At 35.2% G+C, this 15,456-nt stretch overlaps 1 protein-coding gene across 1 annotated transcript in view; it reads right to left on the bottom strand.

Moving 5' to 3' along the window:
- Positions 1–9,817, bottom strand: part of LOC103198973 (sucrase-isomaltase, intestinal-like) — a 169,557-nt gene extending 159,740 nt beyond the window's left edge. The window contains exons 1-4 of the mRNA XM_042781290.1: positions 9,772–9,817; positions 3,715–4,234; positions 815–917; positions 449–597 (exon numbers count right to left, since the gene is read on the bottom strand). Coding sequence (XP_042637224.1) covers positions 449–597; positions 815–917; positions 3,715–4,234; positions 9,772–9,817 — 818 coding nt within the window. The remainder of the gene's footprint in view (positions 1–448; positions 598–814; positions 918–3,714; positions 4,235–9,771) is intronic.
- Between the last annotated feature and the right edge of the window lie 5,639 nt (positions 9,818–15,456).

Raw genomic sequence — 15,456 nt, 5'->3', positions numbered from 1 at the left:
GAGGGGAGCTGCTGCATTGTAAATTTTGGTCAATGACATGAGACAAAGTATATGTGAACTGCTGTATGAAAAGTGAATTTACTCTTCACCCAAATACTAATAAAATAAAAAAATATATATATTACTTATTAATAGTAATAACAGTGAAAATAGTAACTGATGTTCATTGAACATGCACTGTGTACCAGTTCAATTAAATTAAAATTTTTGAAAGGAAACATGAGATTTTAAAATTGAATAGTAACTATCTCTACAATTCAATTTTTCTGCATGCACAATTTAGTGGGAGGCTACCTAAAATTTTTTTCCTATCCTACAGATACCTTTAAGCCAAAATACATATTTTCAGTATTGTAGGTTTGCTGACTCCATAACCATCATCACTTCTCCAAGCATGTGTTGCTTCCAAGGACAAAACGTAAAGTATATTAATGTGAGTAGTACTTACAATACTGTTCCTGTGATTTTTCTTATTATTCTGAATTGGAAGGATGAATCATTTCGAAATTCAACTTCATAGTTACGGTCATCAGCTGTATTTGGGGGAGAATCAATATTGAGTGGAACTTCAAATCGTTCATTATTAGGATCATAAATCTAAAACAGATTAAAAGATTAAAAAGTATATTAATTAGAAAAAACAAAATGATCTAGTTCTAATGTTACCAATAAGTGAAATGTGAAAACTATAGTTACCTCCATAACAAGATATTATGAAGTTCTTAATCACATGAGGTTATGACATTTAACACATTTGATTAATAAACACTGTCCTAATGAAAAATACTGACCATCAATATGGTCATCAACTCACCTTGAATCGGAGCCGATCCTTGGTATGGTATTCTATATCCATTGCAATTGGGGAAATATCATCTCCAAATAAGGATATAGTGTCACGTTTGTTTAATATCATCCTAAAAGATAAACCAATTTTATTAACCCAAGCAAAACTTATTTATTTTCACAAATGACTGGAATTCCTCGGACATAAAGAATATTGATTAGCAAGGAGACAATTTAATGTTGTTGCTGTTGTTGTTGTTGTTATGTGCCGTTGAGTTGGACCCGACTCATAGCGACCCCTTCCTGGGTTTCCAAGACAGTATCACTATGGAAGTAGATTGCCCAACCTTCCTTCCGAGGAGTGGCTGGTGGGTTTGAACCACCAGCCTTCTGGTTAGCAGTCAAGTGCCTTAGGCACTATGCTACCAGAGCTCCCGACAATTTAATAGGAAGGAGAAAATTAGGATAACACATGTCTTATTAAAAGCAGAAATACTGAGCTGTAGATTTTAAACACTAGAATAAGAATAGGAAAAATCAAGTAGTTCCTTCCTAATATGTCTTTAACAATAGGAAAACTACAACAAGAAAAAAAATAATAAAACATAATCTGATTTAATATTGATACAATTTCTTCACAGTAGAATGGAGTCACCCACCTAGAGTTTTCTCTAGTCATATTAAGTTAGAGTGGGCTATTTTTGGCTTCTGAAAATTAAGGTTATAATCAATGGACAATCACTAACGCCTCAAGTACAGCCTATCTTTTCCCAATTCTGTCCTTCCCTCTCCACTTGCACAATTGACATAACCTACCACATACTTCCCAGTTGTTAGAACCTCTAATTCTGCATGACTATCACTATCACCTTCACCATCAGCATCAGCATCCACCCCAACCAAGTCTTCCAATATCATTCAGGGTAAGAGGCCCTTTTCTGCTCTACGATCATTCAGGTTAATTCTTGATTAGGGTCATCATTTTTGGTTTAGTGTGACAAAGTACGAGTTATTTTGGGCACGTTTTTGCTCTGGAGTATTCTTTCTAGATTTTAAAGGCTTGATTTACAAAGAATCCATTCAGATCTGGGGAATTGTCTAAACTGATCGGATGGTCAAATTGAGATTCAATGAGATCTTCCAGACCTAGACTAGTGCAGAGCTAGTCACATGTAAATATGCCATAGATGGCCCAGACTGCAATTGCCTAGTGTCCTTCTGCTTCTCAGAAAACTCCTCTTTTCATATAATCTCTGTTATTTAATTTGACTGTAATTCAATTTACCTGGTTTTTATTTATTTATTATTGAATTTTATGGTTCATTGCGCTTACTTGTACCGAATTCTTTTTATTTTAATTTCAGATTTTAATCTGTATTCAAAACATTTCCCAAAGTGGTTTCTGTTCAAATCTGTAAAAACTCAAATGAAGAGCAAATTAAGATGGACAGAAAATAGGACAAAATGTAAGTTATCTCAATCAAGTTCTATGTTTGAGCCCATAAAGTAGGCTGGTTTCCTCAAGGCAGAGCACTTTCAAAGTGTAGAGCAATAAAAACAAAATGCAATGATATTTTTTCTTCTTTTTTTCAATTTGGAATTCTTTCTATTTCAAAGACTACCCTGCCCCACCTTGCTGTAAATCAGTCTCTTAGACTTGATCACTCACTCTGCTTCCTGTTTTAAGTAGTCTTTTTTTTCCTTTTTTTTTTTTTTGCCTTTGTTTTAAAGAGCTCATTCCTTTAAACCCATACTTTTAAGGATCATCATTAAATATCATATTACTGCCTGGTAAGAAATATAAGTGTAAAACAGATTTTGACATAGATTTCAAGCTCTTGTCTTGCAATCTAAAGAGGAAATAGCTCATAGGTTACAAACAGAAATTGAGGGAAAGTCAGCTTTCATAATAATCTGCTGAGCTCCAACTAAGTAAACACCACAATTTCACCTGTTCCACGCATTACTCAGAAAACTATTCAGTTCTTCAAACTCAAGAATGTAGTCTCTAAAAGTCAGCACATGGATAATTTTTAAAGTGAATTTTACCCACTAAATCTGGCTTTTTCTCTTGAAAATTTTAATTAAAGGAGAATAACTATTTATCCTTTTCTCCTTCTAAAAGTTAAGTATATCATTGGCATTTGAGTTATTTTTGTACTTACTAATTAGAATAAGTATTCAGATCACACTAAAATGTGATTTCTGACGCTATCATGAAGTAGTTGCTGTTAAGGGCAATTTTTCAGTCTAAGTTTTTATCTCAGTTCACTGAAGAGTAATTGCTGTGTCATACTTCAAAGAAGCCCTGGTGGCACAGTGGTTAAGTGGTAGGCTGCTAACCTAAAGGTTGGCAGTTCAAACCCACAAGCTGCTCCTTGGGAGAAAGATGAAGCAATCTGCTTCTAAGATATTTGTAGCCTTGGACATGCTATCGAGCAATTCTACTCTGCCCTATGGGTTATGATGAGTCAGAATCAACTTGACAGCAATAGGGCAGGTCATGCTTCACAAAATATATGCAACAAGAAGAAAAGGAAATGAATGTTTTTAAAAGATTTGCATGACATCCAAAAAGATAAGAGTTTCTCCTTAACCCAGCTTATTTGCAATGAATTATCCCACTGCTCAATGGGCATTTCATGCTATTTGGCAGAACCCACAAAACTAAGAGAAACAAGCAATAGAGGTGTAAACTCCTCCTCAACAGGTGAGTTGTGACAGTGAGTTAGAAATAAAAATGACTAGGAAGCAAAAAGCCTAAGCTTTTTGGCTTTGATTCACCACGAAGGCTCAGAGTTCTCAGGGTAGAGCAAATAAAAATAGAATGTAGTCTCTGAGGTGACGTGTCAATAAGCAAAACTATTAGACTGAATGTGAAATTTTAGGTGGTAAAACTTCCTATAAAAAACTCTAAGAAATACGTACCTCCATCCTTTAGCTGTCTTTTGAGGTTGGTCACTTAAAGTGTAGCCATATGGACCATCTGCTGGGTAAAAGCACCAGGGCACATTGGCAAGGTTTGTAGAACACCAGAAACAGCCTTTAGCTTCACAGGCTTCCCGAGTGGCCCCAGGTTGAGGATGACAATCAACGCGCTTATGAAGAGGAAATCTTGTGATGCATTCAGCCTCCTCTTTGGAGTTATAGAAGCAAAACGGAACAGTGGCATTGTCAGTGGGACACCAATGACATCCACGGTTCTCACAGGAAGCTTCATTTGCCTCTGGTTCCAGATAACAGTCAACTCGTTCAGAGACAGGTACTGCAGAACATGCATCAACTCCCTCGAAACACCACGGGATGCCTGGGGTTTTAAATGGGGACCAGCAGCAATTCCTGGCCAGACAGCTGACTTCAGAAGCTCCAGGGTCAGGGTGACAGTCCTTCCGGAGGTGAGGGGGTAGAGAAACTGAGCATAAACTTGAACTCACAGGTGAGGCTAGAACTGCACCAGGAAGGAAAACAGGAGGGTAAATGTAAAGATATCTAGAAAATGTTATAATCCAAACACTTTTGTCCAACTTTTAATTAGTACCCCTCAATTGCTTAGCTTGTGAGTGGAATAGTCAGTGATACTAAAAACTATTATGACTGTCAGCCTAGGTAAAGTAAAGCAAAACAAAGAGCTATCCCTTTAAAAGTCAATACTAACATTTAATCATCACGTCTTGTGTTCTTAGCAAAGAGCTCTAGTGGTACAGTGTCTAAAGCATACAGCTGTTAACCAAAAGGTTGGTGGTTTGAACTCACCAGCCACTCCAAAGATGAGGCTGTCTGCTTCCATAAAGATTTACAGTCATGGAAATCCCATGGGGCAGTTCTACTCTGTTGTATGAGGTCACTATGGGTCAGAATTGATTCAATGGCAGTGGGTTTGCTTTTTGATTTTATATTCTAAGTGTGCTTATACTTTATTGTCTGCACAACCTTAGATAATACTTACTTATTATCATCTTCTAAATGTTACCAAATGAATTTTATAAAAGTCTAAATAATTATTTCTTTTCTGTTTGCCACATCTTCTGTCATTTATAGACTGGATACCAGCTGTCAGGCCTTCAATAATAAGAGCTCAGAAACGTCTATACATTCTGCCTCCTGACTAAATGACAAAAGTCCCTCAAAAATGCCACAATATTGGTACATTTTTCATCCTCTTTCTTCTGTGGCTTCTCATTTTTAAAAAGTCTAGATCTGTGCTGCAGATGGTAATGCTTTTCTCACCTTTTATTTGGGAAAGTGTTATTATATTAACGTAATCAGTTTCACAGATTACTAATCTTTGTCTCCCAAATCTAATCTAATTGGATAAAATATATAAATATGATACAGTTCATCTCTGCAACTCCAATACCACAAATGGAATGCAGTCATGATTTAATCAATATTTTAATAGCACTCATGAGCAAGATTTTGATCTTTTATTTGTTCTATCACAAATAATTTCTAAGTAATTTTTTTAATTTCATGTATAGTTCATTGATCACCTGCCTCAGAATTGCCTATCAAGTTGGTAAACATATTCTGTTTTGGAAAATGAGTACTCTCATTTGTATATTGCTAATGAAGGGAGCTCTGGTAGCATAGTGGCTAAGACACTTGCCTGCTAACCAGACAGCTGGCGGTTCAAACCCACCAGCCACTCCTCGGAAGGAAGGTTGGGCAATCCTACTTCCGTAGTGATACTGCCTCGGAAACCCAAGGAGGGGTCGCTATGAGTCGGGGCCGACTCGACGGCACATAACAACAACAACAACAACAATGAAGATGCAAAATTTCACAAGTCCTATGGAAAGGAAAAGAAGTTCTGGTGGTGTAGTGCCCAAGGCATTTGACTGCTAACCAGAGAGTTGGCGGTTCAAACCCATCAGCCACTCCGTGGAAGGAAGACTGGGCAATCTACTTCCGTAAAGATTTACCGCTCAGAAACTGAATGGGCATCGCCCTGAATCAGAATCAATTCAATGGCAGTGAGTATGTTTGTTTGTTTGTTTTTTGGTTTTATGGAAAGAAATGTAACAATATCTACCAAATTACATATGCTTTTGATCTTTGACCAGAAATCCCATTTCTACCGATTTATCCCAAAGATGCACAAAGACACTTATCTGAAGTATTATTTGTAATGGCAAATAATATACAAAATGTTCTTCAGCAAAAAACTGATTGAATGAATTATGGACTGTGCAGTCATAAAAATGAATGGCAAAAACGTCTATGTACTGATAAATGGAGTGATCTCATGATATATTAAGTTGGAAAAAACAAGGTACAGTGCTTATTGAACGCTATCTATTCTGCAAGAAAGGGGAGATATAAATTTATATTTTCATTTGTTTATAACTTCAAATGGAAATAATTGAAAGATAAACCAAAAACTAATAAAAGTAGTTACATATCAGGGGATGGAGAAGACAAGAATTATTCTTTGTTGCTGGTGTTGTTATGTGCCGTCAAGTCAGACCCGACTCATAGTGACCCCTCCTTAAGTTTCTGGGGCAGTATCACTATGGAAGTAGATTGCCCAACTCGCCTTCTGAGAAGTGGCTAATGGTTTTGAACCGCCAGCCTTCTGGTTAGCAGTCAAGTGTCTTAGGCACTATGCTACCAGAGCTCCTAATTATATAATTTTTACGTTGGAATCATGTAAATAGTTTTACCTGACAACAAAACAAAATTAATTTGAAAAGAAAAATAAAAAACCTATTGCAGTAAACTGAACACATACTAAAACAAATGCACTTGTTCATCACATTGATAGCATACTCATACATAACAAAGGAATTACTTTAAGAGCCTATAAAGCAAATATTTAACTGTGTATCGCTAATGTGCATATTCAAAGGGTAACCCACAAAGAAATTTTGACCTGAATCCATTGGTCTTATTGTTATTAGCAATACTGATGTTTTTACTTTGAAACAATTATAAATATATTATATCCTAAAACAAGTATTTATGGAAATGACCTTAAGAAATAATATATCAGCATGAGAGAAAAGAAATCCAAGTATAAAATAATTTTTAAAATTTTATTTTGAAATATTAGCAAGACGTTATGATTTACCATTATCTTTTATAAACCTGCATAGTTTCTGTCTACTAAAAAAAAAAAAAACTAGAAGCAATGATAACATATTAACAATGAGTTGTTTTAGAATCTAGACTATGGTTTCTAACTATCATTCCTCACAAAAGAAAACAAGGCCGTTGGTGAAAATGGCTGATTCTAGATCTAGGATAAAGAATGTATGAAGATAGCCTAAACTCTAAACCAAACCAAACTCACTGCCATCAAGTTGACTTAGACTCATAATGACCTTGGGTTTCCGAGGTGGTATCTCTATGGAAGTAGATTGCCAAGTCTTCCTTCTGAGGAGTGGCTGGTGGGTTTGAACCACCAGCTTTCTTCTGGTTAGCAGTCAAATGCCTTAGGCACTACCCCACCAGAGCTCCTAAGGATAGCCTAACACATATTTATATTCAACAAATAAAGGAAAGCATCAGACCCAACTGACACCAGCTTGAAAAGCATAAAATAGGACAATCTGAAACCCCAAAATAAAAAAGATTGATTTAATAGAAAGACAGATATAGATAAAAGATAGAAATAACAGAAAACATATTGCAATGAAAATTGATAACTGAGGAAAAGAATCACACATTTTTCCTCTTTCTCTCATAGAAATTCTTTTAAAGGGTTATCAAATAGTTGATAAGGCCATTTTTAAACAGAATTTTAGCTAATTAATACACAAGAAGTTATAGAATTAGAAAATCCTCATTTTGCAACTCATAATGAGGTAATCTATATAGATGATTCCACATGGGATCGTCAATGGGTAGTAAAATTATAAGGTGAAAGTTAATAAAGAATTTTATAACTGAAGGATCGTTCTAACACCACACCATTCCACTTATCAATTCTAGTATCTCTGAAAGTGAGAAAACAAGTGATACTGGTTTGCTTTTTTTTTCTTTGTTTTTAATTTAACTGTATTTGTTACAACCTTTTGATGCAGCACTACGTTTGCACTCACAAGCTTAGTGGAGTTACTTGTCAAACAGCCTTTACAGTAGCCTAGGTAGTCATATAATTATGCTACTCTAAACAATACTCCCCTCCCCCTTTTGGAAAACAAGCCCTATGGATATACTTACTACCATAGAGTTGTTTGAGCATAACATACTAATTGCTAGAGACCTGGTACATACAGAGTTGATAACTACAGGGTTAGTTTGCCTTTTTATGTGATGTAATTGGAAGTTCTCAGTACCACCTATGAAGTATTCTTTTCAAAAATCTTTGAGCATGAACCTAATCAAGTTTCAAAACCCAATGACCAGTGTCAGGAAATACAGAAGATAGGGGAAATATAAGGACAGAGGGATAGTTGAGTGGCACCATCCCAAAGAACTGATCCATCAAATCCAGAATGTGGGATTTTCTTAAAAAAAGAAAAGAAAAGAAAAGAAATGTGGTTTACTATTGTAAAATAAAATAGACTTAAGAATCTGAACAATCAAATGTATAGAGGGGAACCATGAGCTTTGACGGAAAAAACATTACATCCATTTCACTAATTCTAACTAAAATTTAGCATTTCCTTCAATTATGAAAGTAGGCAACAAAACAAAGCAATATTAGCAGCATGTGTCAATTTGTCACAGGTACAAATTAAACTTTTCAGCTATTTCTGTGTCATATTACAGGCCTTGCAAATGATCTCATAATACTGTTTAAGCTTATCATAACTTTGAAATCATGACTGTTATAAAACCTGATGTTGGAGCTTGTTATTTAGTGTATTAATAATGAAGCAAATATATTGGTGTATCACAAATTTTTTTTTAATATTTTGTAAGGATTTTCAATATAGTTAGTTTTATGATCCTATGTATTATATTTTATGCATTTAAAAAATATTTGAGAAAGATTCCCTACGTTTCATCAGACTCCCATGGCGTGTGCATATATACATACACATATACGTACACATGAATGTTAAAAATCCCTACAAGACTATCTGTGCCCACCTAGCATCAGGAAAATCATCATATATGTCCAAGAGAATGGATATTGCACTAAGTTCACTGCTCCAATTCATATGATTGAATTAGTAATATTTATCCTTATATTTCTCCATAATATAAAATGCCAACCACAATAAACAGAAAATTTCAATTTCTCACTTCCATTTCTCAAAATTCAAGCCAAATTAATAATATCACTAAATGAACAACTTCATGCATAGACATCTAGGCATCATACTAACTTATCAATGTGTCAGTTCAATCTGTACTCAGGTTGTTATTTCATCTATTCTTCTGTCCATCTGAGCTTCCCATTCAATTTTTCCAGCTTATCACTGAAATTCTCATCACTGCTCTTCTATCCTTCCCCAATATACATCCTCCTTTGCATCAACTGTAGGGTTTCCCCCTCAAGTCAATCATGGCTCTGGTATTCACAAGCTATATGACTTCAGGTAAGCTACTCAAACTTCCTAATTATTATTGGCAAGACTAATATAGAAATCTAATAATATATAATATGTAGAGATCATGATTAAAGTACTAAATCCTAAATCCAACACTTAATCTCATCTCATGGGGGTTTTTGTGAGGTTAAATCAATTAATATATGTTAAAGTTTTTGATAAGCAACTGACACATGATAATTCCTCTTGGTATATTAGTTGTTATTTACATAAATATTTTACACATATACTATATATTTTTCACATATACATAGTGCTTAACACTGTAAACAGGCACATATTACAAATGCTTACCTGTTATTAGCAATAAACAGGAAATCCTTAAAGTCCTTTGGAAATTCATCAAGGACAAAAGATACTAAGCACTGAAAATTAGGTCACTGATTTATCAGTTTGTTGTTGTGGGTTTTGTTTGTTTGTTGTGTTAGGTTTTGATTTAAAAAATTGTTAAGACAAAAATTATCAAAAGTAAGTCACTTACCTGCCACAATCATGGAGCAAAAACGGAGGAGTTTCATGGCCTTCATAGTCCCAGTAAAGTGATACTTATTCGTGGCATGTGGTATATTTATATGGGACAACTTGAATAAATTGTTATGACCTTGATTTTTTTTCTAAAGAGCAATGAGGTATAACCCAGGCCAAGAACAAATCCTTGAAAGTCTTCCCACAAGATTACCAATGTCTGGCACTACCATGGAATGGAAAGACAGGAGATTAGTATATAAGGGGCTTGGGGTTTAATCTAGCTCTCCCCTAGCTGTGGTAGCCTGCATGTATTATTTAACCTTTATGAACTGAGTTTTCTCCATCTGAAAAATGAATCTAATACCTGATCTGCCTATTTCATGGGGTTGGTTTGAATATCCTAGATACAATAATACTGTAATAATGCAAACAACAATAAAAACATCAATCTGATATGACCTATGTACATTGGCCTATTAATGGGAATATGAACTAGGTAAAATAAATTACAAATGACTTCAACTTTTTTTTTCAAATGAATTTCATTTTTCTTCCAAAACTTTGAAATTTCCAGCCACGTGGGTATTTTAAGCTATTCCTAGTTGACCAAAAATTCAACCACAGTACTTTGGGGGTCAATATGTGGTTGGGAGAGTTGACTTAGAGAATAACTTTAGTTAACCAAAGTCACAGATGGTTATTTTTTAACCACCCCCACCCCAATATCAATGAAGGATGATCATCTTACATGTAAGCAAATGGACAACTGCATAGATGGTGAAATTGAGGAAACTATCCCCTAGTGTTCTTAGGAAGCGACCTGCTCGTGGCCTTCCCCGACATTATCAAACCACAGCATGAGACTTTTTCTTCAGGCTAGAAAGTCCTAGTGACAGAGACACAAGGGCTAAGAGTTGTTTTTTCAGTGGAAGTAATGAGATTCTTTTTAACTTAAGAAAATAGAAAGGAAAATCTTATTTAAAAAAAAAAAAAAAAACAGAAAGGAAGTACTCTGGAAGAAGTAGTAAAAAGAAACAACTTTCCATTAATCCATCACATTAATTAATTGGATTAGTTCATTATCAACAGGGAAGCTTTATCCCATGTGGCTAAGGTACAGAGTATTTAGATAAATAGAGAGAACAAGCTCTGGTGTCTAAGAAACATGGCCTAGGACACCAGGGGCTCTAAATCCTGTAATGGGGGTGGGGAAGGGGCATTTGGCAACAAACTTCAGTGAAAAGCACTAGAACTGAAAAAGCAAAGACAAGGCTTGTCTCTCACAAATTTACAGAAGAATATCTTAATCACCTTAAGTCAGAAACTGATTCTGTTGGCAAATACAGTGATATTTCAACTGGCACCTTCCTGAGAACTGAGTTCCTTGTAATAAGTTCTACCTGGACACAGTGGAATTCAGAATGGATTAGAGGAGTTCTGAGTTCCAGCACCAAACAGCAGATCTGAACCATATCTGAACCACATTTTTGTGATTTAAACGGAGCTGCTGAAGTGTGGTAGGAAGAAAGCTGCATGTTGTCCTCTGTGCTATTACTTCCTACACATTTATAATTCCAGCTACAAAGATCCTGACAACAAACTGCCTTGAGAACACTGAATCTGTGTGTAGAGATATGAATGTATGACCTAAGTCCCTTGGTGGCAGGAGGGTATATAAGATAGTTTATCTAAAGGAATTATAGGCAGAGATATTTAAAAAGCCAATAGGTATAGTATTCATATTTGTCATCCAGTTGAATATTTCTGTTGGTAAACCAATCATACTTATTTTTTCATCTGCTATAGACCAAGTCAGGAACCTTGAAAACAGTGGCCTACATGCTTATCATATATTTTCAGCTTCAAAGGACTTTTCATATGGATAATGTTCCGAGGAACGGATCTCTATCTCTATGGAAATAGATTGTCCTATCTTCCTCTTGAGGAGTAGCTGGTGGGTTTAAACCACCAGCCTTCTGGTTAGCAGTCAAATGCCTTAGGCACTATACCACCCGAACTCTCAAATGTCCATGTAGTTAGCAGAAATTTAAGTAGAAAAGCTAGCATTTTACCACTTTTCAATTACACAAATTAGGAGATACAATAACCTATGGAAAAAAAATTTCTATCTGTTTAAAAACTTGTCAAGTTCTTATAGATATGTAGTACCCATATTTCTGAATCAAAACAATATAACGTGAAAAATTTGAATTTACAGAGAAACATACAATGTCTAGAATTCAAACAGAATGAGAAAACCTTACATACAAAAAATCTTAAGGCTTGATTATTTTTGCTCAATGTGACAAATCAAGAAATGGTCACAAATATTAACTATGCATTGCTTTACCATACATATTTTATTAAAAGTATAAGTCTATGTTAGAGTCAAATTCAGTGTACTTTCAAAAAAGTAGTTTTGAAAATCTGCATTATGGCTGTAATTCAGAAATATACCTACAAATATTATTTGCATATATGGTATTACAAAAAAAAAACCTCACTACCATTGAGTCGATTCCAATTTATAATGACTCCTATCAGGTTTCCAAGGCTACAAATCTTTACAGAAGTAGTTTGCCTCATCTTCCTCCCATGGAACAACTGAGGGGTTTAAAGTGCTTACCTTTTGGTTAGTAGCCCAATACCTTACCCACTATGACACCAGAGGTCCTTTATATGCTATTACATGTATATAAATATTAATAAAGTTTTTTAAAAATTTAATGGATGACTTGTAATTAGAGGTTTGTTCAAATTTACTGTCATAAACTTAAAGCTTCCATAAATTTTTTGGTCATATGATATTTTTCACTAGGTAGCAAAATATGTGTGTGTGTGAGTGGCTGGTGAGTTTGAACCTCCAGCCTTCTGGTTAGTAATCAAATGCCTTAGGTACCAAGCCACCAGAGTTCCAGAGCTCCTAATACATACTAATATATATACGATTTTATCTTTATTTCTAGATGTGTACTTAAAATTCCCAGCTGTATTTACTTATTTTAAATATTTATTTATATGTGTTTAATACATTCTGAGGAAGGAACAGATGTGTATAAAGAAATTTATATTAAGATCATCCTTAATTAGTTGTAACAACCTCCTTAATTCCTTAGGATAAAAATTGTATAGTTCTACAAATGCTAATCTTTGTCAACTGTGTTATATCACTGTTATAATATGAAAGCCTAAGGACAAATCAGATTACTCATCATAACTTTATTAAGATAATTTATCTTAAAATTCCAACTAAAGTAAAATTTAACATCTTAAACATTTATTGTGGTATATATTTACTAACTTGATTATAATCACCCCTTTTTGACAATCCCATTAACATATTTTGCTGATTATATAAAGCACCATATTTTTTATACATGTTAACAGGGAACTGCTATTTTAAGCTTATATAAACAGATATCCTAATATACTCTGTCTCTCATTTTTCAAATTGACATATAGATCAGAAACATCCATCAATTCCTAGGGTTCCATATATTTAAGTAGGAAAACATGCTTATGAAAGCATTCTGGATACTAAATCCAAATAAGAGAGATATTGAAATGGAATATTTAGGAGATCTTCTAATGAGGAAAATAGCTGGATCTCATAATACAACAGAAATGGGGAAAGAAGGTCAGCACTAAATCATAAATTGCTCCAAACTTCATCCTTCATGTATTGGTGATTTGGAGATGAAGGAATGAGAAAGCAGACAGGTGACAGCTTTTTATTTATCATGTGCATTTGAACAATCTGGGAGATTGTTTTCTTTTTTGGCCCGTGTGTGTGTGTGTGTGTGTGTGTGTGTAGAGGGGACCTCTGGTAGCATAGTGCTTAAGGCATTTGACTGCTAACCAGGAGGCTGGTTATTCAAACCCACCAGCAACTCATCAGAAAGAAGATGGGATGATCTTCTTGTGTGGTGATACTGCCTCAGAAACCCAAGGAGGGATCACTGTGAGTTAGATCCAGCTCTATGGGAGTGAGTTTGGTTTTGGTTTTTGGTGGAAGACTTTAAAAAAATATATACATATGCATGAATAGAAGGGCAGTTTCTCTCCTTCCAGATTCTTATATAACTCCAAAATTGTTTTTATCACATTTATACCCAGCTCCCCTTAAAGATACTTCCTAATGATATGCTTTTGGCTCAGAAACAAAATTTTATATTATACGTTTAAGAAAACTATTCATTTGATAAATACTTACTGAGTACCTACTGTAGGCCAGGCACTGCCTGGGCGCTGAGGACATAACTAGGAACTGTTATTAGGTGTTGTCTAATTGCTTTTGACAGGAGCTCTGGTAGCATAGTGCCTAAAGCACTTGACTGCTAATCAGAAGCCTGGCGGTTTAAACCCACCAACCAATCCTCAGAAGGAAGGTTGGGCAATCTACTTCCGAAGTGATACTGCCTCGGAAACCCAAGGAGAAGTCGCTATGAGTCGGTCTGACTCCATGGCACATAACAGTTGCTTTTCGACACTTGTCGACATAGTGACCCCATATGACAGAGTGCCCCATAGAGTCTTCTATGCTGTAATCGTAATAGGAGCAGATGATCAGGTCTTTCTCCTCTAGAGCTACTGGATGGGTTCCAACCGCCAACCTTCTGATTAGCTGGCAGATGCTTAAGCATTGTACCACCAGGGCTCCTTAGATAGAGAGAGAGAGACAAATCCTGTCATAGACCTGGCAGGGTGCTAAATGTAGTAAATGGGGGACTTCCTGGGAGCAGTGGAGGGATATAAGAGATCAATAGCATTATCAGATAACAGGGGTTTTCATGTTAATATGGCTTATAGTAACATGAAATCTATGTATTCACATACAGACTCAAACTTCACTTTTTAGTTGAGATTTCATACACTTAAGTACAGTTTACAACAGTAGGCAAAAGTTGTTGGTATTGTTTGTGCATTGGTTGAATTATCTTCAGAAATATATCATTTTTAAAAACAACCACTGTCAATTATTTTACCAAATAAAAGGAAATGACACTTTATTCAGCAATAAGGAGAAATAAAGTTCTGGTGCATGCTACAACATGGATGAACTTTGAAAACATTATGCTAAGTGAAGTCAGTCACAAAATGACAAATATTATACAATGCCACTTATCAGAAATATCTAGGACAGGCAAATGCATAGAGACTAAAGTTTACTAGGGTTGGGGGCAAGGGAAATGGGTAGTTACTACTTAAGAGATACTGAGTTTCTGCTTAGGGTAATTAAAAACTTTTGGAAATGAATAGGGGTAGTACAACACAGTGAATATTATTAATACCATGGAATTGTACATTTAAAAATGATTAAAATGACATGCTTTTTGTTGTAGATATTTTACCACCTAAAGAAAAGGAAATTACACTGACTGACCGGACTGACTGAAGGCAAACTAAGTCATCATCACGGAGCAATTCCAAATTAAAGAAGGGACCATATTGCTATTATAAATTATAAATTCCACTCCAAATTTTCAATGTGCGAAAAAATGACAGGAGAACAGATATAATGGAACATGCTTATAAGAATGCACAAACAAATTCATAGAGCAGCTCACATTTGTTTTCTATTGACCTGACAAGGAGGTACTACTGAGTCAAAGATGTTGTTGTTGTTGTTATGTGCCGTCGAGTCGGCCCCGACTCATAGCGACCCCTCCTTGGGTTTCCGAGGCAGTATCACTATGGA

This window comes from Orycteropus afer, unplaced genomic scaffold (genome assembly GCF_000298275.1).
Source record: "Orycteropus afer afer isolate SDZICR_OR568_19922 unplaced genomic scaffold, OryAfe1.0 scaffold00100, whole genome shotgun sequence".
Classification (NCBI taxonomy): domain Eukaryota; kingdom Metazoa; phylum Chordata; class Mammalia; order Tubulidentata; family Orycteropodidae; genus Orycteropus; species Orycteropus afer.
Note: the sequence above shows the minus strand (reverse complement) of the source record. Positions and strands in the feature narration are given on the sequence as shown.